A 21,264-nucleotide genomic window follows, 5' to 3' on the forward strand; every position below is an offset into this window, starting at 1 on the left:
CAGACAGCAAATTGGTTCCAGATGTGCTTGGGAGAGATTTCCTTTTCCTTTCGTTGTTGCTCAGCTATTCTGTGTTTTGGAAAAGAAAATGAGAACTTCTATTTCTGGCCTAGCAGGTTTGGGTTTAAATGTGGTTTTTTTCCCCTGCGTGTTAATAGGGCTCAACAGCTGTGAGTGGGGAAGTGGAAAATGAATAGAGCAGTGTGTGGAGAAAGGAGAAGTCATTAAAGATGCTGGGCTCCTGCCGCACTGAGTAACGGGGCACAGGGGTGACCTTGGGGCTGCCCTGGCCAGGGATGTGGCAAGTGCCAGCTGTGCTGCTCTTGTCCCTGCTCCAGGGATGGGCCAGGGAGCTGTGCCTCTGGCCCTGTCCCAACTCAGGGTCTGATGTAAGGTGAGAAGGAAACGCCTCTGAAGCTGGCAAGCTGGGTGGCCAGCCCAGGTGGCAGATTGCTGACCAAGAAAATAAATCCCTCTCCCAAGAAAAGCCCAGAAAACCCTCTTTTAAAACATGTCTCCAGCTGTGTGCTAGGGCACACTGCTGCTTCCATGCCGCACTCACCAGCCCTCACCACTCTCATCAGTACAGAGATGAGAGGAGTGGCTGGTTTGATGCTGGATATGAATTTTTAGGATGGGTATTGTGGTGATGCAAATGCAAAGCTGGTTTGTCAGGCTGGGCTCCACATTTACATCCCAGAGTATGTATGGCAGTATACATGTGAGCCAAACTCTGATCTGCACATATGGGGCTTGGCTATTGTTGCGGGATGAAGTCTGCATCTCAAAAGCAGCATTTGAGGGTCTCATTGTGTGTGTACTTGTAAATGGTATATAATATGATATTTTAATTGAAATACTTTTTTATTAGTTGCAGAAGAGCATACAAAATGAAATTCTGGCATTAATGATGTTACTGGGAATTTTGCCATTTGCCTTTGGATGGCATTTTGTTTCTTTTCAAGTTTGGGTCGCTCTGTGAGCATGTTGTCACTTTTTGTTCTGTTATTTCCAAAGTATGAAAAAAACAAGAAGGGAAATGACAAGAATACAGAATTTTCTCTATTTTTTAAATTGATATTTATTTCATTATTTGTCATCCAGTCTTGCTATTTTAGAAGGCCTAACTCATGTGCAGGAGTGGTTAGTATGCACAAAAAATTTTTTTGAAAATTATAATATACTCTCACCTGATCTGTAGTTCTCATCTGTGGGAATAATGCTGCTGGAACCAGAGGAAATAGAGGGGTGAATAAAGCTAAGCCTCTGGTTTTGTAAGATTTCTTCAGACTGCTGTGCAAAAGTGAAAAAGGGCAAGAATATTTGGAAAATCACTCTCAGCATTTGTTGTAATATGTTTCCCTTTCTCTGAGGTTGCCTTAATACATGTCCTCTTCATTAGAGCCCTAGAAATGCTGATTGTTTAAGGCAATTGTTCTTCCTTTATTTTGAAGCCTGCTCTGGCAGGGCGCCGTCACTTGGCAGGGCAGTGGCCGAGTGTGGCGTGCGGCGAGGCCGGAGCGAGTGCTCCGTGTCATTGCCAAGAGCCTGTGGTCACCTCGGCAAGGAGCAGCTTCATCTCCTGCTGCCCAGTCCAACATGCATTAGCACTTAGTGCCGGAGTGGGAATGGTGCCTGGCCTTTCCCGTGGGGCTGAGCTCTGGAGTTTCACCAGCTGGATGGAACCACCCTGTGCTGCCCGGGAAGGAGAACAGTGAGGCTGACTTATCAGTAGTGCTCTGAGGAGCCTTCCTACCCATTTCCCATATTTTGTTTTTTTACAGGCAGTCATGCTTTGTGGTCCATGACGTATCTCTGATGGTTTCAGTTTCCATGATGGGATTTTGTGAGTTGCAGGGAAATGGGTTTATTAAACATGACACTTTTACGTGCAAAATATTTGCAAGATTTGTGACATATCTGTTGCTGTATTTGCTCTCCAGCTGCAGCAATTGCTTGTATTTTGTAAGAAGCCCAGAAGGAAGCAAGAAGGTCCAGGCATCTTTCCCGTCCTTGGCCTCTCTGTGTCCCTGCTGGTGCAGAGAAGCCAGGACAGTGTGGATCTGGCTGTAGAGGCAGTATTTTCATGAAAGAGGGGTTCTCTTTGGCTCTCTGTGAAGCCAACCTGGCTACTGTCTTGGCCCCCTCCTCCCTGACAGTGCAAGCCCAGGCTAGAGAGGATTGTGTGATGCAGCCAAAGAATTCTCACAGCACTTTCAAGGCTTGATGGCACCATGAAACCATCCTGTTCTTCTTACTCATCTCAAATCCAGCCCACCTGGATTTTGGCTCTGAATCAGGCTGAGCTGCAAAGGCTTTGCATGTCCTCCTGTGCAGAGGCTGGATATGAGAGGGGAATCCAGTATGGTGGCTTAGCACTTTCCAGCTCAGAAAGCAGTACCTCCCTCAGAGCCTTGGGGGACACATAAAAAGGGATTTTTACCTTTGAGTAAATCCGGCACTTCGTTTCTAGGGAGCATTTCTCTGTGTTTGCTCTTCATGGAATTAAAGAAATGAGAATGCAGTATATTTTTAATTGTGTTTATCTTTACAGAAAATAAAAGGGAAAAATGATTATATAGTGAAACTGTTTTTGGGGGAGGGGAAACTGCTTTCATGGGAGGAGGAGGAGTGGAGAGTGGCCAGAATTGCTTAGAAAACCTGGAAAATATTCCCCACTTCCTAAATTCTGACAAATCCAACCATAAGATAGATGTGTGATCCCCTCCTACCCCAAACTCATATTCCTTCAATCTGGCCACTTTGGCTGAGACTCTGGTTTTTTGGCAGCCAGTTCTGCTGACCCTGGATACCATGTACAAGGTTATTTTGTCAGGCATGGAGGTACAGGGAGAGGGTGGTTCCCTTTGTGGGGTCCCCTTTCCCTATTGCACCCAGCTGGGATGTGCTGGAGCCATTTATCTTGTGCTGGGTGTTGCCTACAAAAGCAGTGCTCCTCCAGTGCTTCCACCTGCAGGTTGCTGCGGATAATTTAGGTTTGTGATTCTTTTGCTTTCCTGGGAATTAAAAAAAAAACAAAAAACAACAAAACCAAAAAGAACTGTAGATGAGGGTAGATGATCTTAACTGTTGTTAAGATTTCTTTCTTGCAGCTTCTAGCTTAAGAAAAAGACCTGTCCCGTGGTTATGTTTGGTTTGTCAGCTCCTATAATGCTTCCAAAATTATTGCAAGTAATTTCTTAAGCACCGGAAAGTGCAGAATCTGTAGCTGCAGATTTGTGTGATGTTGTTTTTCCTTAAGTGGTTCCTTACCCCCTTTTATCCACAGCTGTATTGACAAAGTCCTCATTACTTCCTAACTTGCCGTGTTCCCCATTAACAGCTCATTGAGAAGCTGTGGCTCAGCATCTCAGCCAGTCCAGAACCACCCATTAATTCTGCTCACGGGCAGCCAAGTCCCTTCTCCAGTGCTTCCTCTGCTGCTCCACCTTGGAGGAGCATTGTACCCCTGGCAGCTGTTAGCTTTTCTCCTCCAGTCTTAATTGAGTTGATAGATATGTGTCTGGTTTTAACCTTCTTTTCACTTTACCTTAACTATTATTCCCTCTGTGGGGAGCAGTCCCTTAGGAAACTCCCATGGGCTGTTATTGCTTACTTTTCATCTTTCTGCCTGCCTTGCACGCTCACATGGACACACAGAGAAAAAGATATATGTTCCCTGCACATGCATACGCCTGCAAATTGTAGACTGTGGTCATTCATTATTAATGGAAAGAGTTTGGGCTGCCTCAATTTTGTTTCTTGCTTTGAGTAGCTATTGGTGTAGCTGGCTAATTAATGTGATGCAGCTTCTCTAATGAGAGGAGTTTTCCATGCTATTAAAATAACTTTTAAAATAATTTGAACTCTTTTGGAGCCTTTTTGTAACTGCTACAGCAGTTATACAGATTATACCTATAGAGAAATTTCAGTAAGAGAACTAGGGAAAAGTGTCCTTGGTTTAAATTATTCTGTGGTACAGACTCCCTGGCTAGGTTAGTCTCCAGCAAAGACCAGAAGAGAGTGGAGATAGTGGTGAAGAATGCTAATGAAAAACAAGTAAAGCACTGGGAATATGGGAGCCCTGCAGTGAAACCTGAATGAACCTGCGTATGCAGAAGGGATTGCACATGCTTGGTGTGCCAGTATGCCATAGCCCCATGTAACCCTTTCTATTTTTATCCACTGTGTGATTGGAAACTTCACATAGTAAAGCTGTAGCCTTGCTGAAGTCAAAATTGAGAGCAGGGTTGATTGGACTTGGAACCACTGAAAAGAAATCCCAATGCATCCTTACCTAAGTCCTCTAGATTTGCATGCTAAATATCAAACTTCCCACCTCCTAGAAATCCCTTCAGCAACGTTATTGGAGCTGCCTGCAGCATGTGAGACGGCACATGTTACAAGAAATAGTTCAGGCATTATTTTAGCTTGGCTGTTACAGAGCAATATCCTTGCTGGGCTGGGTCTGTATTCTGCATCTCTTTTATCAAGCTGGACTTCTGCTGTCCATGGGACGGCCATAGGATTTTTTAAATAGAGGAAACTGCATGCAGCCCAGTGAGAACTGCATGGTATCCAGGCTGTTCTGTGCTGCACTCTGAATGCTGTGTGTCCTCAGGGATTTATGCCATTGCCAGTCGTGTCAAATCCCATGTCCAAACTGCCAGTGAAATATTTGCCTTTTGTGGTTGCTGGCTGAGTCATCACTTTGACTCAGTTGTGTTTCAAGTCTTGGCCATTAATGTTTTTAATGCTGGAGAGGTAACAGGGACAGCTCATTCCAGCTGGGACCGTGGGTTCAAAACCCATGATTTGCAGATCCCCGTTTGTGGACTCTGGAGCACCAATGTCTTGGTGCACAAAAGCCACAGGATAAATCCTTCTTCTGCCTAGGCAGGTCTCCTGAGGCTCCTGTGAGAGCAGGGAGGTTTGATCCTTCAGCCTGAACGAGATGCAGAACTTGCTACTTAGGTCACCCTTAGCTGGGCTTCTGGGGTGGCAGAGCAGCTGTGTAGAGTGGCTGCATGAGCTCACATGGAGCATCAGCTGGCACTGCTGAGTTTCTGAGTTTCTGGGAAGGATTTGGACTGGCAGCTTTTTGAGGGCATCAAAAAGTATTTGCTCTCTCTGAAGACAAGTAGTTTATGGTGTAACTATAAATGAGTTTTTCACCCCAGAAACCCATCTGAAATGCGTGCACTACATTGGAAAACCCCATGTTTTTCTATCTTTCAATAATGCTAAAAATGAACTAGCATTGCATATATATTTTCATCATATGTTCCTAGTGAAAACTTGTCAGAACTTAGGATGCTTTTCAATTCATATATTGGAATTTTCTTTAAAAACCACCCATGAAAACAAAAACAAACAAGTATAAAGAACTTTTTACAATGTTAAAGTTGCTGACTCATATCTGCAAGAAAAAACATCTCCCTACCTTTATCTAGAAAGGCTTTTTTATGTAAAAGTACAGCCTTATGCTTCTGAGAAGCATCTTTAACTTTTACTTGGTAGCTTTTGCAAATTTAAACAGCAGTGACCTCTGTGTACCAGTTTGCCTGTTGTATCCATAAAGGTTGGCAGTCAGCAATCCTTGGCTGGAGTGAGAGAAGAAACCCCACACCTACAGCACCACCACCCTCCTCCGTAGCCAGAGGATCCTGCAAACATCGTCTGAAGCAACTGAAGCAATTGAACCAAGTTAGAGAATGGTCCGGTCTTTCAGCTGCGTCCCCTTCACAGCTGGGAAGCTGAGGCAGGGACAACAGGAGATAGCTTTGGGACTTCACATTCCAATAGGATTATGCCTGAGAGATTTGTCTCTTCCCATTGTGACTGTAAAGCCAGTCCTCTCCCCAAAGTTTGATTTAATACAGGCAGTGAATGAGTGCATGAGTGCAATGAGTGGGGCAAGGGCTCTGTTGGTGTTTGGAGAAGAGCAGTGTGAAGTGCCCCTGGAAACAGAGAGACTGTTGTTGCTGCACTTGAAATGATGATGTTTTCTTTGGAGCACTCTGATTGTCTGGGAATCCCTCATGTGCACTGATGAGCTCTGGGACCTGGAGCACACTTTAGGCTCTGCTGGGAACGAGGGGCTGGTGGCCCGTCCAGGGTTTGTGAGCCTGTGTTAGGAGCATTCAAAGGTGATGGGTGTTCCTACTCTCTGTATGGGAGAGGGAGCAGCTGGCGAGGGGAAGAACTGCTGGAAATCAAGGAGAGACTGGTTGTGTGTAGTAGCCCTGCTCTGGGCAGAAGGTGGACTGAGAATCTGGTCAGCAGCCAGCAGGAATTCTGCACCCTGCAAAGATGGTAGGAACTGTGAAAAACCAGGGCCAGAGATTATTTGGAGCTGGAATTTGTCAGAGTGCTGGCCCTAGTGCTTTGCAAATCTGGCATTGCAGCAGCTGGTGTCCAGACAGGAGCTTCATCCATCTTCTCATAGACCCATGCAGAAATAATGAAGCATCCTATTGCATTTTATGGTGCACAATTTCTCATGGTCTTCCACCTGACAATTTCTCCTGTTTACATACAGGTAGACTGCTACCACGATAACAATAACAGTACTACTACTACTGCTAATAATAATGGAAAAGCCTGAGTTATTGCATATGCATGACAGGATTTTTAATACCTCAGTGTGCCAGCAGGCGAGGGAGGGGGAGTGGTGGGCAGCCCAGGAAGGCTGTGTGTGGCTCTGGAGGGAGTGCAGGCTTTAGGGAACCCCTCTTATTATTACATCTGGGCTCCTCCCTGTAACATCTGCTTTTCTGATGAGTCATTCTGTAATTCAGAGTGCTCCAGCCCCACAAAACTGAGATAACTTTGAGGTCTGATGGGGTAGGGAGGGGTTGTTTGCCCCACTCAAGAGGGAGAGTGCTGGCAGGGAGCTGCAGTGTGTGAAGGCAGTGGGGAGAACGACTTCTGATAGCCAGCACAGTGAGGACTTGTCCCTTGTGGGGCAGTGCCAGCAGGGTGTTGCTACCTGCAGATGTTTTCAAGGCATAGGAGCTTATTGGGCCTTGAGCTGTTCAAAAATAGATGTGAGAGGAGTGCTGGGTGGCAGGAGGGAACAGGGGAGGATGCTGCCTGGGAGGAGGAACCAGGGATGTGAGGGTTGGTGGGGCACTCATAATTGTCTTTTCTGATGAAATAGGAGAAGGCACACCCCAAGAGGAGCCAGCTGCCCCCTTGCCAAGGGCGGGGAGACAGGGCCCAGAAGTGTCAAACCCTTTGGGGATGTGCTTTGTGTTGGCCTCCCACAGCCCTCTCCCAGCTCTTGTGTGTGGGATGCGAGTTGCTCTGTGCAGAGACCTCTCCCTGCATCCTGATCTGGCATATTTTTCCATTTAGACATTTAGACGTGAGCTCAGGAAAATACAAGTCTGTGCCAAAAAGCTTTTTTTTTCCTTTTTTTTTTTTCTTAATTTTTTCTAAGCCCATACTTAACTTTAAACTGCATGGAATTAGAGGGTGGAAGCATGCATTTGAAATTAAGCGCAGGTACAGAGAAGGGCTGGAGGAGGAAGTTAGAGCACTCACCTGCAGCCCAGGGAAGGTGCTTGTGCAGCAGCTGAGCTGCTCTTGATTTCCCTTATCTTTCAGGCAGAATCAAGCTGAGCCCCAAGGTTAGATTAGTTTAATTAAGGCATGTGCTTCCAAAGCATGTAACTAGGTGACTTATGTGCTCTGTGTCTGCTCTGGAGCACAAAATTATTAAATTCTCCTGGTTGGTACCTGCCTTTGTACCAGAGATAAATCAGTGTTTATGCCAGTGATGTGATGCATTTGGCTAACCCATTTTCACACAGTGCTGTTTGAAAAGTGAAATATTTCTTGCAGATGTCACATTGTCTTGTGGATTATCACACCCTTATAACTCTGTGTTCCTCTTTCCTCTTTGGCACACAAGCAGTATTTAAAAGAAAAAACCCAGCCCTTCACATGGTGCACAGATTCTTGGAGGGTATTTTTAACCTATTGCACTCAGCCATATTTGGTTCTCTTCTCAAAATACAAATTTCCTGACATGCTGAGATATGCAGTGATGATTTTTTTTTCCCTCGGAAAAAGGAATGTAATAAGTTGTGAGCAAACTCCATATCCTCATCTAGGGACTGAAATTGGACTTTATAGAAAATTTCCCTGCTTCTGCGGAACACTGATTCCCTTTCCTCTTGGGATTTATTACACCAAATAGCCATGCTCATTTCTATTTCTCTGGTGAAATTTGCAAGACTGGGAAGGGGGAGAAAATGCAATTTTATAGTGCAATTATCTGAGTTCCTGTAAATATTTTTATTTGCTCTGCTCCTTACTGTGGTGGGGCAGATTTTTGAGTTTCCATCCTGCACAAGAGGAGGAAAAAGTGTGAACCTCTGAGCCCCCTGTTCAGCCCCAGCTCTCTGCTTTTCTGTTTGCCCAGCAGATGTTACAGGAAGGCAGTGTACAAGACTTTCTTCATTTCTCTGATCCAAACTGTGTTCACTCATGCAAAACATAACCTTGAATTGACTTTTCCTTTAATTGTATTCTAGAACCAAGCTATATCTGTAACTACATGCAGTTTTACTCTGTGATTTGCCTCTCCCCTTCTGCTCAGACACTCAGCAAGTGATGAAAACCTCTTACTGATCACTTTTTCCCAGGTATTTTGTGCCTCAAAAGAGGGTCCCTCCTGCTCTGAAAATGACCTGGGAAGCAGTCACCTTCCAGGAACAACTACACCCCTGCTTCCCCCCTTTTCCTCCTCTAGCTCCCAGCACTCTCATGACAAATGAGCTGGGCTAGGAAATTGTTTTGTGTGAGCTGTGGGAGATGATCTTCTGTCCTTATCAGCCTCCTTACGTGGCCGTGGCACGTCTGGGGAGAGCAAAAGCCTTGGAAACAAATGCAGCCTGGTCTTGAGGTGACAGTGACGTGTTGGAATAGAAAAACTATGGAAATGGCAGCTCAGCCAAAGATGTCATATTTCAAAAAGAGGTTGTTCATTTACGTGCCTGTGAAATTTGGGAACCCAGCGTCCTAGGGAGAGTCAGTGGCCTCAGGGCTTCTCTGTCCTTCGGCACTTCTGAAGTCTCTCATCCCCCCTCAAGAATACTAATATCAGAGCTATGTAAAGCCAAGTCCTCAAAAAGGGAAATAAATGCATAAAGAGCTATAAATAGGAAAAGGATATTCCAGAGTCAACATCTTCTTAAATAATTTTTCTCAGGGTATAACTTTTTGAGGTAAAGTTGTACATTTAAAATGTAAAATATTTGCCTACTCTGCAGCTAATGCAGACTTTTTTTCTCCCTTCCTCCATGAAAAGGGACCACAGAAGGAAAGGCAAGCAAGAGACTTGCAGTGACCTTCAAGGTGTTCAGCTGCAGTTATTTTATTAGTTTTCTTCTGAAACACTACTTGAAGCTATGGTTTTTACTTGTGGTTTGGCATCTTTCTCTTGGTTCCCAAATAATTTTTAGCATAGATGGAGTGAACTATATGTGCTGCATGCTTCATCTCCAGCTTGGGCAGCTCTTGCTGGGACATGGGGCTGTCCAGGTATTGTGGAGTCAAGGATCATGTTTCTGATAGTGCCCAGACTTTGTGAGGGTGTGGCTCAGAATCCCAACATTGACTTTTGGGGGCACTTTTGTATGTTTTTTTGGCAGAACAGTTGACACCCAAAGGTGTAGCAGTTTGATACTGCTAAAAGTGAGACCAAGCAGTCTGGTTTCTGATTTCTGACCTCGCTCACAGCTAACCTTCACTTTAGCTGCAAAATCCCCCACTTTCAGCACTGAGCACAAGGTGCCCATTGCATCGGCTGGAGATGCTGGAGACTTTCTGGGGCATTCCCTCTCCATCCTTAGCATCTCAGTGTTGGGACATCCCCTCTCTCTACCCAGGCCAGTGCATCAGCCAGAGCGGGACGTGGTCCTGTGCCAGACTCCTGTCCTCTTTTTGGGATTGCACCATGTGAAGGATGGGAGGAGAATTCGCCAGTTGGGTGCACTGACCTCGTGGAGCCCCATGGATGAGCATAGCTCATAAATCTCACTTTCCAAATAGTCCTGCCCTGGAGACAGGATGAGACATCTTGATTTAGACCTGTTTGAAAATTGCTGAGCTGGTTTGCTCTCCCATTCTTTCCTTATCCTTCTCTCTGTACGTATTTACATTCTCCCACACATATGCACACGCACACACCCTCTCCCCCCTGCTCCCTGCCTGTCTCTACCTGTGACCGCGATGCTGCTCGTGTGCCTGGCGCTGATGTGTGTGTGTGTGCTCCGCAGGCCGTTCATCGTGCTGCCGCCGCTGATGGAGTGGATCCGGGTGGCGGTGGCTCACGCGGGGCACCGGCGCAGTTTCTCGGTGGACAGCGATGACGTGCGCCAGGCGGCCCGGCTGCTGCTGCCGGGAGTTGACTGCGAGCCCCGGCAGCTGAAGTAAGTCCCGGGATGCAGATGGGCTGTGCGGAATGTGTTTCTCTCTGCCGGGGAGCGGCGGGCGGGCACGGGGCTCTGTGGTTGCTGGGAGGCGCAGGGATGCTCGGCGCTCGCCGTGCGTGTTGCAAAATCAGCTCCTGGTATTTGCTCACATCCGTGGATAAGCTGGTTGCATAGTAATGGGTGCCTGACTATCTCACAGCTCGATCAGAGCTTACATGGTGATGTTTGGGTTTTTTTTCCCTCTTCCTATTAGGTTCTGCTTGCTAATGAGGGGCTGAAACCTTCTGCTAATTGTCTGATTCATGTTGCTTTGCTATAAAATACCGAAATGTAATTGGCAGGGCTGCAGATATTTTTCAGGGCTTTGTTTTCAGCATTAATGCTTAAGGGCACATTTAAACTTAGAGGTAAGACTACTTCTTAGAGTAAAATTGTATTTTTCATGCTAATGTCAACTCAAATTACAGCCTAGATAATTTGACATTTTCATGTATCAGATGTGACCTTTTGGTTTTCTAATGAAGTCCTAAAGTATTTATTGCCAGGATATGTTTTTAATGTCTGTTTTGCCTTATTATTATGTACTTGGAGAAAAGTACGTTCTAGGACTGTTCTGGAGTCAAGAATATGTTTGGTTTTGATGTTCATATGAATAGGCATTCTGAATCTGCCAAAGCAGAAATGATTCACTGCTATCCTAAATATGTACCAAAGCCCCAACTTCCAGCAGTCTGCCTCTCAATACAGCAGTAGATGCATTCTTTTCTGCAACACAGAAAGCAGAGGGCTGATTTACATGATTAGCTGTGACCTGCATGGGAGCAGCTGCCTTCTCTTGACTCTGGCCTTGACGTGCTCTTTCGACAGAGAGTATAATACTTCACTTCCTGATCTACACAGGCTTTTTATAGTCACAGCTATTTAATTTTTAATTGAAAAAAAATATGGAATTTCAAAAGCCATGTCATGAGCATTTCAGATTTCAAACCTTGGCTGTAACTGCTTCCCTTTGGTGTGCCCACCATGGCCCTCGTTTCCAGAAGTGCTGCCTTCTCTGTCCCTGCTGACAATTCAGGACGTACAGATACAGGTACTACACTGTCTGAAGACCTGGTACTTGGATCTGAAAAGGCACAATTAATTTAATACCTCTCCAAGTATTTAGGTAGGATTACAAATAAGGCAGTAATGTTTCTATTCTATATGCTCTATCTTAAAAATTAAGGTAGATACACTAAAATACCCGTGGTTAAAAAAACCCCACAATATACGACCCAAAATTTTATTTTGATGGTGTGTGTGTGCATGTATACATGTATATATATATATATAAAAAAATCTTATCAATTGTTATACAATTTTAGTTTTTTATTAGGAAGTTTCAGAATAATTTGAACTTGTGGAGATTTGTATTATACTGCAGAAGAATGTATTAATCATGGGGAACAAACCAGTGCTTAAAGTTGCCATCAAGAATTAATTTCATAAAGAATACAAGTGATAGTTGCCCTGCTTGTCTTAAAAGTGGGAATGAGCCTGAAGAGCATGACCTGAGATTGATCAGACGAGAATGAAAAGGGAAAACTGTTCCTGAGGCAGATTCTAGATTTTAGAGATCAGCCTTTTCAGTGTGTCTGTATTTGACTGCAGGGGCTGGATTCATCCACTGGTGTCCCAAAATGACGATCTCTCTGCTGTGCTGGCAGATGAGTGTTCGTGTACCTTGGGTTTTATTTTGAGGTCTGTGCCTACTGCTGGTGTAGTGCAGCAGGTTCTTTGCGTGGCTGCAAATAAGTCCCTGGCTGCCTGTAATCCTGAGATCAAAGGGAAGACTGAGCTTTTCTGAAGAGCAATGTGAGTCATCAGGATGTTAATTTGGAACTTTGCAGCCTGTAATTTTTTATTTGTATTCAGCAGACCCTCAGCACTCCTGAGTTTCATAAGCCAACACCAACCCTTCATTCCTCCCCATTAGGGAGGTTGACTTTCCAATTCTTAACTCCTCAAGGAGCATCAATTCCATAAATTTTAACACTGGGGGAGAGAATACAACAACTTTGCAGGGGATGGCTTTCCAAGTAAGCTGCATGACGGATGGAAGCTGGAGGATTTTAAGTGCTAGCTTGATAAATTTTGTGACTTCCATGGGAAAGGTTTATTAAGTAGAACCTTGAAAATGGTTAAATTTTTAGGCTTTTTGCAGCATTCTTCTTTAGTTCCTGAAACACAGAGACCTGAACCCAAAAGTTCCCATGGTCCCAGGTGACACTGCATCATTCCACAGTGTTGGTTCACAACCTGTCATTGCAATTGTATAAAGCAAAATCAGCTTCCATGCAGCTTCCATGGAAAAACATGCATATGGGGAGAGGGAGAGATTGGCAGGATCTCAAAGGCTATGAAGTTCAGGATCAGTTTGCATAAAACCCAAATGTTTCGCTTCTTATCTGAGCTACAGCATGGAGGTCTCCCTGCAAATCCATGTGACACTTCCTTGCATAATCACATACTCCAGCAGTGAGATTCCCATTCTGTGGCTTTGTAAATCATCCCTTCTTTCTTCCTGCCTTTCATTCCTCTTTTTTGCCCTTTTTCTGAGCCTTTTACAAAAACCCATCACTTTAATTTCTTGCAACGTTTTCCTCTTCTGAAACAGGAGCTGCTCTTGCTCTATGTAGAGGAGTGAGGGAAGCTGGAATCAGTCAGGAGCTGCTTGTCTCCTTCCTGATCTCTTTTCATTTTACAGGAGCAGATGTGCCAGAAAGTTTCTTCCTCTGGTCAGCTCTGGGAGATGAGCAGGGATGTAAGCACTCACCTTCCCCCAGGAGAGAAGGCTTTAGACAGACCAGTTGTTTCTACCTTTTGCAAGGAGATGGCTTTCACAGATGGGTTCAGTGCTGGATGCACAGCAGCTCACTGAGACAGAAAGCCAAGCTGTGTCCAGGATATTGTCACAGTGGGAACAGCACACTTAAATAAAGCCTCACCTATACCCATCTGAGGCAGCAGGATGTAATCAGTTGAGGTGGCTCTCTGCTGACATGAATCATTAATAGGGTACTCTGCTACCTATTCTAGACCTTTTGTTATTGAAGGCATGAAAGTAATTTGTTGTCTGAAAGGGGCCTGGTGGTAAAAACTGTGTTGAACTGTCTTTCTGTTGTAATAAGGTAGCATCACTGCTCAGCCTGCACAGGCACTATCTGGCTGCAAACAGATGTTGGCTTCTCCTCATCATCACATCTGCAAGGGGTCCCTTTCCCCTTGCTCCAGCTAAACACAAGAAGCTCTTTGGACATCTTTCCTTCCTCCATTCTGTGGGATGTGTGTTTGAAACAAACCCCAGTGTGTTAGACATGTGGTGGGGAGGATCACTGGTGCATGACTGCATGGGGGGCTGGAGGCTGATGGCAGAGAAACAGAGAGGGAGGAACATCCTGTGTTGCTCAGCTCAAAGGCTGCTGTGCCTTTTATCGGGGTCAGGGGCTTCATTTCTGGTGGCAATATATCGTGGCCATCCTGGAGGATGTAAAGATGCTGGAACACCTGTGAGATGTGTCCATCAGTGCCAACAGAGGTCATCACCCAAGAACTTTAGTGAATACTTTGCCTCTGGTTTGGGGGGAGAAAGTCCTGCTGGAAAAGGAAAAACAAATAATAGCAACAAGGTTATGAAAATGGAAAAACAATAATAAAAGAAGAGAAAATTATGCAGCTTAATGCACTCAAATCAGGATGACCAAATAACCTCAATTCCAACGATGAGAAAGAGCTGCCTCACAAAATCAGGGGGTCAGAGGGAAATATTTTTAACAAAGCCTGGAGTGATGCCATAACTCTAAGGATTAATAATAGTAATGCCCAACATTTGAAAAGGATGAGAAATGATCCAAGGAAAATTCCAGGCAGTTAGTGCAAGGCCTCTGAATGTTTTTTCAAGCAAAGACTGATTAAAGACATGTTGTTGAGGGAAAAATGGGATAAAATGTGACACAGATTTTCTAAAGATAGATCTTGCCAGGCTAATCTAATAACTTTTTTGATAAGATAACTGATTTTCTACCCCAAGGAAATTCAGTAGAATTTCATCTCTTTGGACTTGAGTGAAGATTTGATACAGTCCATGCAGGGATCTATTAACACAAGAAGATGGGGGTTAGTTAGGAAATTGGAAAGTGAGCAGGGGCTGGCTTCAAGAGAGGTGGCAAGGGCTGGGCTGGCTGAGAGGGGCTTGCAAGCAGGCACCTTCAGCTCTCATTCTTAAAAACTGGTAATTTTTAATTTTCAGAAAGGGTTTTGGCACAAATCATAGCAGTGTGCTCATGAAGTTAAAATTTGCTGATGCCATGATGCTGAGAGGCATTGTCCTAACAGAAGAAGTTTGGGAAATCATCCAGGAAAAAGTGGATGACCTTGAGGGCTGGAACAGAATAAATGGGATGCAATGCAGTTTTCCACAAATGGAAATGCAGTTCTCCAGAAATTGAAGGCAAATGTATTTTTTAAATAAAAATACACAAACTCCGGTGTATATGTAACATATACACTATATATGCATCTTAATATATACTGTGTTGAGAGCCGAGTGTTGGAAGGGTGGTGGTAAAGGCTGTAGAGCAGTATTTAATCTCAGAATGATTGTAAACCACAAAAGTAGATTTTCCCTCAGCCATGAAAAAAACAAATGCATTTTGAACCTGCATTGGGAAAGGTATTTCCAGTAGAAACAGAAAAGTATTGGTGCCACGTGAAAGTGGTAGGAAGTGATGTGGAAGCACAAATCCTGTGTCCTGGTCAAAAAAATATTCCCTTTGGACCAGGTAGAAAGAACTGGGCTGGGATGATTTGGTTTTTTAACAGAATGTTCTCATGGAGACAAACATGATGAAAGGGGCTCATTCAGCTGAGCAAAGTGTGTGCTGAGGGAATCTGTGGCTCTTGTCCAGAAATACATCAGGAGTAAACACTTTGGAAGGAAAAATACACTATTTAAAGGTCAGCATGGCCACAAAAGTATGTGAATATTAGCAAGTCATGCTAAGCTCAGGTTGAAGGTGCAGATGTAGCCAAGCCTTGCTGCAGCATAGGGCCAGGTTTATTGACCTCCAGCCCCGTGTGCTCCCTCAGCTGCTGCCCTTCGCAGGCAGGCTCACCCAGCACTCTGAGTTGCATTTGTAGCTGTGATCCAGAAAGATCTCTGGGCAAACACAGGGTCTGAGCACCTTGGAAAATCTGTCTTTAATTGAAAATCAGTCCTGATTTCCAATTAGCCTTGTCCTGGGAATACCTAAGTCTGCTTTTCTGTCTGGGACCATCCCTCTTAATGAAGGCTCTCTAGGAAAATTGGATTATCACTCTCAAAAGTAAGTATTATTTGAGCATCCTTGGCTCATTCAAGAGAGCTTTCTTAAAACTATGGAAAGGGGAAAATACAATGATGTAAAGGGAAGATTTGTTATTTTGTTGTTTTGGAGTAGTCTGTACCATTTGCTGTGTCATCCTACTACTATACCACATGTGAACAATTCTGACTTGGAAGTGAAAGAAGAAGAGTTGCATTTAATGTTTTATTTTTGGAAATCTTGTGCTTGTACTAGAGCATGGAAATATAAATGGACTTTAATAAATAGAGATTAGAAAACAGAAAATATTATTTTCACTGCTCTTCCTTCTTTCTTAAAATTTGTTGGGTAAAGGGGTTGAGTTTCTGGAGAAAGAGAGAGAGTATAAAATTGCCAAGAAATTCTGCTATTTCATTAGATACAGCCACCTTCAAGTAGGAATGGTTAATGTTTGCCTAGTTTCTTGAATGTCCTTGTTTTTCCTACAAATTTTCACTAATCTTTTAACACCAGCCATGGCTATTGCTGTAATTAGATACAAAAATGTGAGCAGTAGCAAACAAGCTACTTGACAAAATGCAGCAGTCCCTTGGGACAGATGGTGCCAGCAGATGAAGGAGATTTTATTACTTAGAGTTAGAGCACAGGTTTCTGAGGTGAATCTCAGCCTGTCCTGCCAAATGTCTGCTTGAAGACAGCAGTAATAAAAAAAATTATTGAAGGGAAGGACCTTGGCCTCATATTCTCCTCCAATTTTAGGGGAGAATACATTTGCATTTTTAGGGCCTTTAGGATCCAACTTTCTTTTTCCCTTGCAAGCAATATCATTGCTGCTCTCTCATATGCTCTGTCCCTTTTATTGCATTCCTGAATACAATAATCAGGATACTGATAACACACCATTTCCCACTCTTTGGTGAAGACTTATGCTATCTATTTATATGAAAGATGAGTCTGTACTGAAACTTTCCTATGGCACTGTGACCTTGTTCAAAATCTGAGCTCAGATTTAATTTTGAACATGGTTCCTGACCTATATACAAAGAACCTGGAGTATTAAGAGTGTTTTGAAATACAGATTTGGGTCTTGATTTGATAGTCACATCACTTTTTTAATGTATTTTCCAGTATTTGTAACCAGTTTATTCTCAGACCTTTGACAAGAATTTGGATCCAAACAAGTGTTTGGATAATAAACATTTGGAGTATTTTTTTCTTGTCTTAATTTAACTCGTGATTAAAGTAAATGGAGATATTCTATTTCTGCAATAAAAAGTAGTGCTCTTCATCACTTTGATCAACATGTTTGTGCCTACATTTTCCTCTCTCCAAAACTGAAAATGCAAATAATTGTCTCAATATAGTATTTATATTGCAGTTCTATTAATATCAGCATTATAGTCCTTTGTAAAGCACCACATTGGAAAAAAAAGTGCTCACAAATTTAAATCAAATTGTCTGCTGCTCCCACTCTTGTTGTTTGTGTCTGTAGTCTCACTGAAGAGCCCCAGGCAAGGAACAAGACCCTTTTGTGCTATGGGCTGTGCAGGCCAGATCAAAACGGTGATCCATGACCCCAAGAAATTCAGCATTGCAAATGCATGTCTATTGCTGCCTGAAAGACAACTCCTTCCAGGCTTCCAACCAGCTGAACTATAATTTCTGACTCAAAACCTCATTTATATTTAGGACAAACTGGATGAATTCTACAAAGCTAGAGAGATGGGCCTTATTAATAGATTATCACTCTTTGAGTTGAAAGGGCTGGTGATGGAGTCCCAGGTGAGCAAACAAGGTTCTGGTGCTTGGCTGTCAGCGCAGTGATCTGCTCATCTGAGCCATGGAGAACGTTTGTCCTGCTGCTCGTCACAGACTGCACTCCATTTCTTTTGAATCAACTGCGTCTGCCAGTTACGATAGAAACACTTTGCCTTTGAATCATCCATTTTCCCAAACGTATTCAACCCATGAGTAACTTATTAAAGATCTGCACAGACTCCCTCTTAGCCAGTCGGAGTGAAAATGAAAAAAACCAACATCCCTTGTGTTTAAAGCACTGCTGTAGAAGCGCTATATTATGTTTTTGTAATGCGAGTTTGGGAAAAGAAAAATAATTTGCTGTACTGCTAGGACTCATTACAAATGAAGAAGATTATCTTTGACTCCTTTCAGATGTTTGAGTACTTCAGAGTATGATGGAGTGCCATGGTCACCCTGCAGTGTTTGACAGTGACCATTTGCAAATAATTAATGTTACCATGGCACTCCCCATATAAAGCCACAGTCCATTTAATTATGTGCAGTGGCAACACTGTAATGATCTTGAAGATAACAGCTGTAGAGGCAGTATCTGTCAGGAATTAAAAGAGGACTTGGAGAAAATTGTATTGCATTGTGAGTTAAAAAATGCGGTCACAATTTTACTGCAAATGTAAAATTGCAATAATTTAATCTGTTTCTAATTTTTCTTTATTTTTAAAGGCAATTGTTGGCTTGCTTCACACTAGGGAAGGGAAGGGAGTTGATGGGCTCTGTGACTGGACTGAACCCCAGAACTGGAGGAGTGAATTTGCTGTTGAGCACAAGGCCTATGATAAGTGTGTATTATTAATTCAAACATGTAATTTCTCAATTCTGGGAATGAGAGCATTACGCAGTGGTGATGGTGGTGGTGCCAAGCAGCCTACCCAGCCCCATAGGCGCTAAATAGGGAAGTTCAGAATGGACTGTGTCTGTAGAGAGGGATTATCAGTCTCAGAGGATGTTGGTCAGTCCTACTTTTGTCACTGTATCATCTCTGGGAGACCTCAAAGTTTGCCTGACCCAGTCAGCAACTTGTGTGGCGATGTCCTACCATCCTGAGACTGTCCCTAGGTAGAAGAGGAGCAGAAGAGCATTGTCCCTCCATGATCCCTGGAGCATTGTTCCTCCCATCAGCCTTCCCAGCCCATTTGATGAAAATGCACCTTTTCTGCAGGGTGAGGTCTTGGGGAAAGGATGACCTGTGTGAATGCTGATGGCTGGCAGACTCTGGCAACAAACCATGGTAGCCTTGGAGGGGACATCCTGCTGTTGGGCTGGTGTCAGCCTCCTGTGCACTTGGAAAGATCACAAAGACTTTGGCAAAAGGGCCCCATGCTGACAGTGCAGCTGGGGAGGGCTCCAGCTCTGCATGCACATATGCTCTGTTCCCTTGCTTAGCAGGCACAGTTTCACAACTCTCAAAAGTGACCCTGTATATTTAGCTGACTTTACTTGTTCCCCGTCAGCCTTGTGTTTCAAGCTTTTTCCCATCCCTTTCCCACCTCTTCAGAGCTTGTCAAAGTGAAAGAGTCCAAAGTGAAAGAGTCTTGAGTGAGTCAAACCTGGGAGTAGATTCACTTCCTCTTTTTTTATCTTGCATTCTTTAATGCTTGTGGTTCTGGATGGTGTCCACGATGGAGCAGTGTCCCCTTACACAGTGTAATATGGAGCAGACACCCTCTGCTTCTTTATGGAATCAGTATTATGCAGTGAATGGTAAGAAGGAGAACTTGGGAGAAAATGCAGTGCTGTGTTGGCTTAGGTTTGATTTTTGATGGGTTTGGTGTTTTTTTTAGTTTTCCACTTTTCATTTTTAAATGCGACAGCTTGGTCTGTCTGCCGTGCAATCCTCCCAGCTGGCCTTCTCCGGTGTTGAAAGTGATGCTGTGCTTTTCTATTTGTACTTGTAGCTCCTGATCATTTTTTGATGTCTCTTCACTGCTTTTTATCAGTACATGTTACATCTCTTTTTCCTTAACTCTCTGTAATCTCTCTGGCTTTTTGAGAAGTTGCTTTCTCTCCTCATGCTCTGCTCCTTTCCTTTGTGTCATGCTCCTGTTCTAATAAACTCACCAGTTTGATCACTATCCAGTTTATTAGTCAACATATGGCAATACTCACAGTGGTCCTGTTTGGGGTATAAAAAAGGCAGTGGGCCCCTGGTACTAAGTTGTGGTTTCTTGCTTTGTGGAACTTGGTCTAGCTCTGACTTCGTCAGCGCTGGTGTGCTACCTGCTGTGCAGCCCAGGCATTCCTCTGCATCCATGTTCTTGTTGCGTTGTTTTTACAGCTGTAGCACCCTGCAACCCTTGGACCAAGACAGTTATCCCCCCAGCTGATTGTGGAGTACTGATTTGCTGATACTAAATATCAACAAGAATTTATGGCTTTCCTTCCTTGACTGTAGTAAGCAGGTGAACTGACTCACTTTCAGGAGACCAGAGCCAGTTCATGGAGGAGTTCCTGATGATTTTTGCACACATGGCAGAGTAGAGATCTGGGGAGCCCATACAGGCTAGGTGAGATAGGTGCTTGTTCCTCTTTCCTCCTTTCTGTGGGTGTGCAACCCAGGTCAAAGTTTGGCTTTTTTTTGAAGAGGAGATGATCAGCTATCATTTTCATGCACTGAGCTGGGCTGACATCAGTGGAGCTCTGTCGGAGTCTGACCCATTTTATTCAGTGTATGTTACATACGTCAGTACAAATGATGAAGCAGTGAATTAACACAGGCAGTGATTCACAGCAACAGACACCTCTGCAGAGGATGTCTAATCTTTCCATAGCTGCACTTTGCTGAGGAACCACCTTGTTTCCAGCCCAAAATTTTCTGGGAGTGCCATCTGCAGCTGGGAGGTCTCTCCTCCACCACCTAACTTCTGAGCATGCTTTATGTTTGCCATGCCATAAAGGAGGGCACAGATGATCTCCAGTATCTCATGCTATGGGGACAGCAAGCACCAAATGTTGCTGTAGCTCTTGTGTCAGAAGTGTGCCATGTGGTGTGAATGCATTTAGCCTCGATTGCTCCCATGGATCTCAGTGTCAGTGAGCTCAGCCCTGCATATGTCTGTGCTGGTTTTGCTTTTTACTTAAACTCAGTCAGAAAGTACTGCAGAAAACCCAGCCTTGCTGTGTGTTGCTTTCTCCCTCTCTGCTGTGGGCACATTGCTGGTGCAGAATCTGTTATAGCTGTTGCAGTGTGTTTATTGTGACTGAGTGTTGTGCATTAATCTTGCAGCATCCTGTGGTGATGGAATGTCATCCTTGTTCCCCGAGTGGTGATATTCCAAGCATACCATTTTTGCATTCTTAGGACATGAATTTTTTTTATCAGTCAAAACCCAAATTGTGCAGTAGAATGAGCATCAACAAAACACCTGGTGTCCTCCAGACTGGTTGTGGTCCAAAACAGCAGAGAGCAAGTCTGAGATCAGATACTGGTTTCTAACCTGCAGGAGCTTTGATCAAAACACTTTGTATTTTGCATTTCACTTTCCTTCCTCTCTTGAAAGAGGAAGAGCAGCAGCTATTGCTGCATGCCACTGCTTCTATATAAACAGTGTATTTGTTGTATAGTGCTGTTAAATATTAAGCAGTGTTATATATTTTATAAAGGTCTGATAAAGCACTTTGAAGAAGAAATTTAAATGATAGTGATGTGCTGTTTCTGTTTC

At 43.8% G+C, this 21,264-nt stretch overlaps 1 protein-coding gene across 2 annotated transcripts in view; it reads left to right on the forward strand.

The window, feature by feature from the left end:
• The window catches only part of ABTB3 (ankyrin repeat and BTB domain containing 3), a 162,881-nt gene that overhangs the window by 106,551 nt on the left and 35,066 nt on the right, over positions 1-21,264 (forward strand). For both annotated transcript variants that reach the window (XM_058022372.1, XM_058022373.1), the window contains exon 4: positions 10,290-10,442. In XM_058022372.1, the coding sequence (XP_057878355.1) occupies positions 10,290-10,442 (153 nt within the window). The remainder of the gene's footprint in view (positions 1-10,289; positions 10,443-21,264) is intronic.

Source organism: Melospiza georgiana, chromosome 4, assembly GCF_028018845.1.
Source record: "Melospiza georgiana isolate bMelGeo1 chromosome 4, bMelGeo1.pri, whole genome shotgun sequence".
Taxonomy (NCBI): domain Eukaryota; kingdom Metazoa; phylum Chordata; class Aves; order Passeriformes; family Passerellidae; genus Melospiza; species Melospiza georgiana.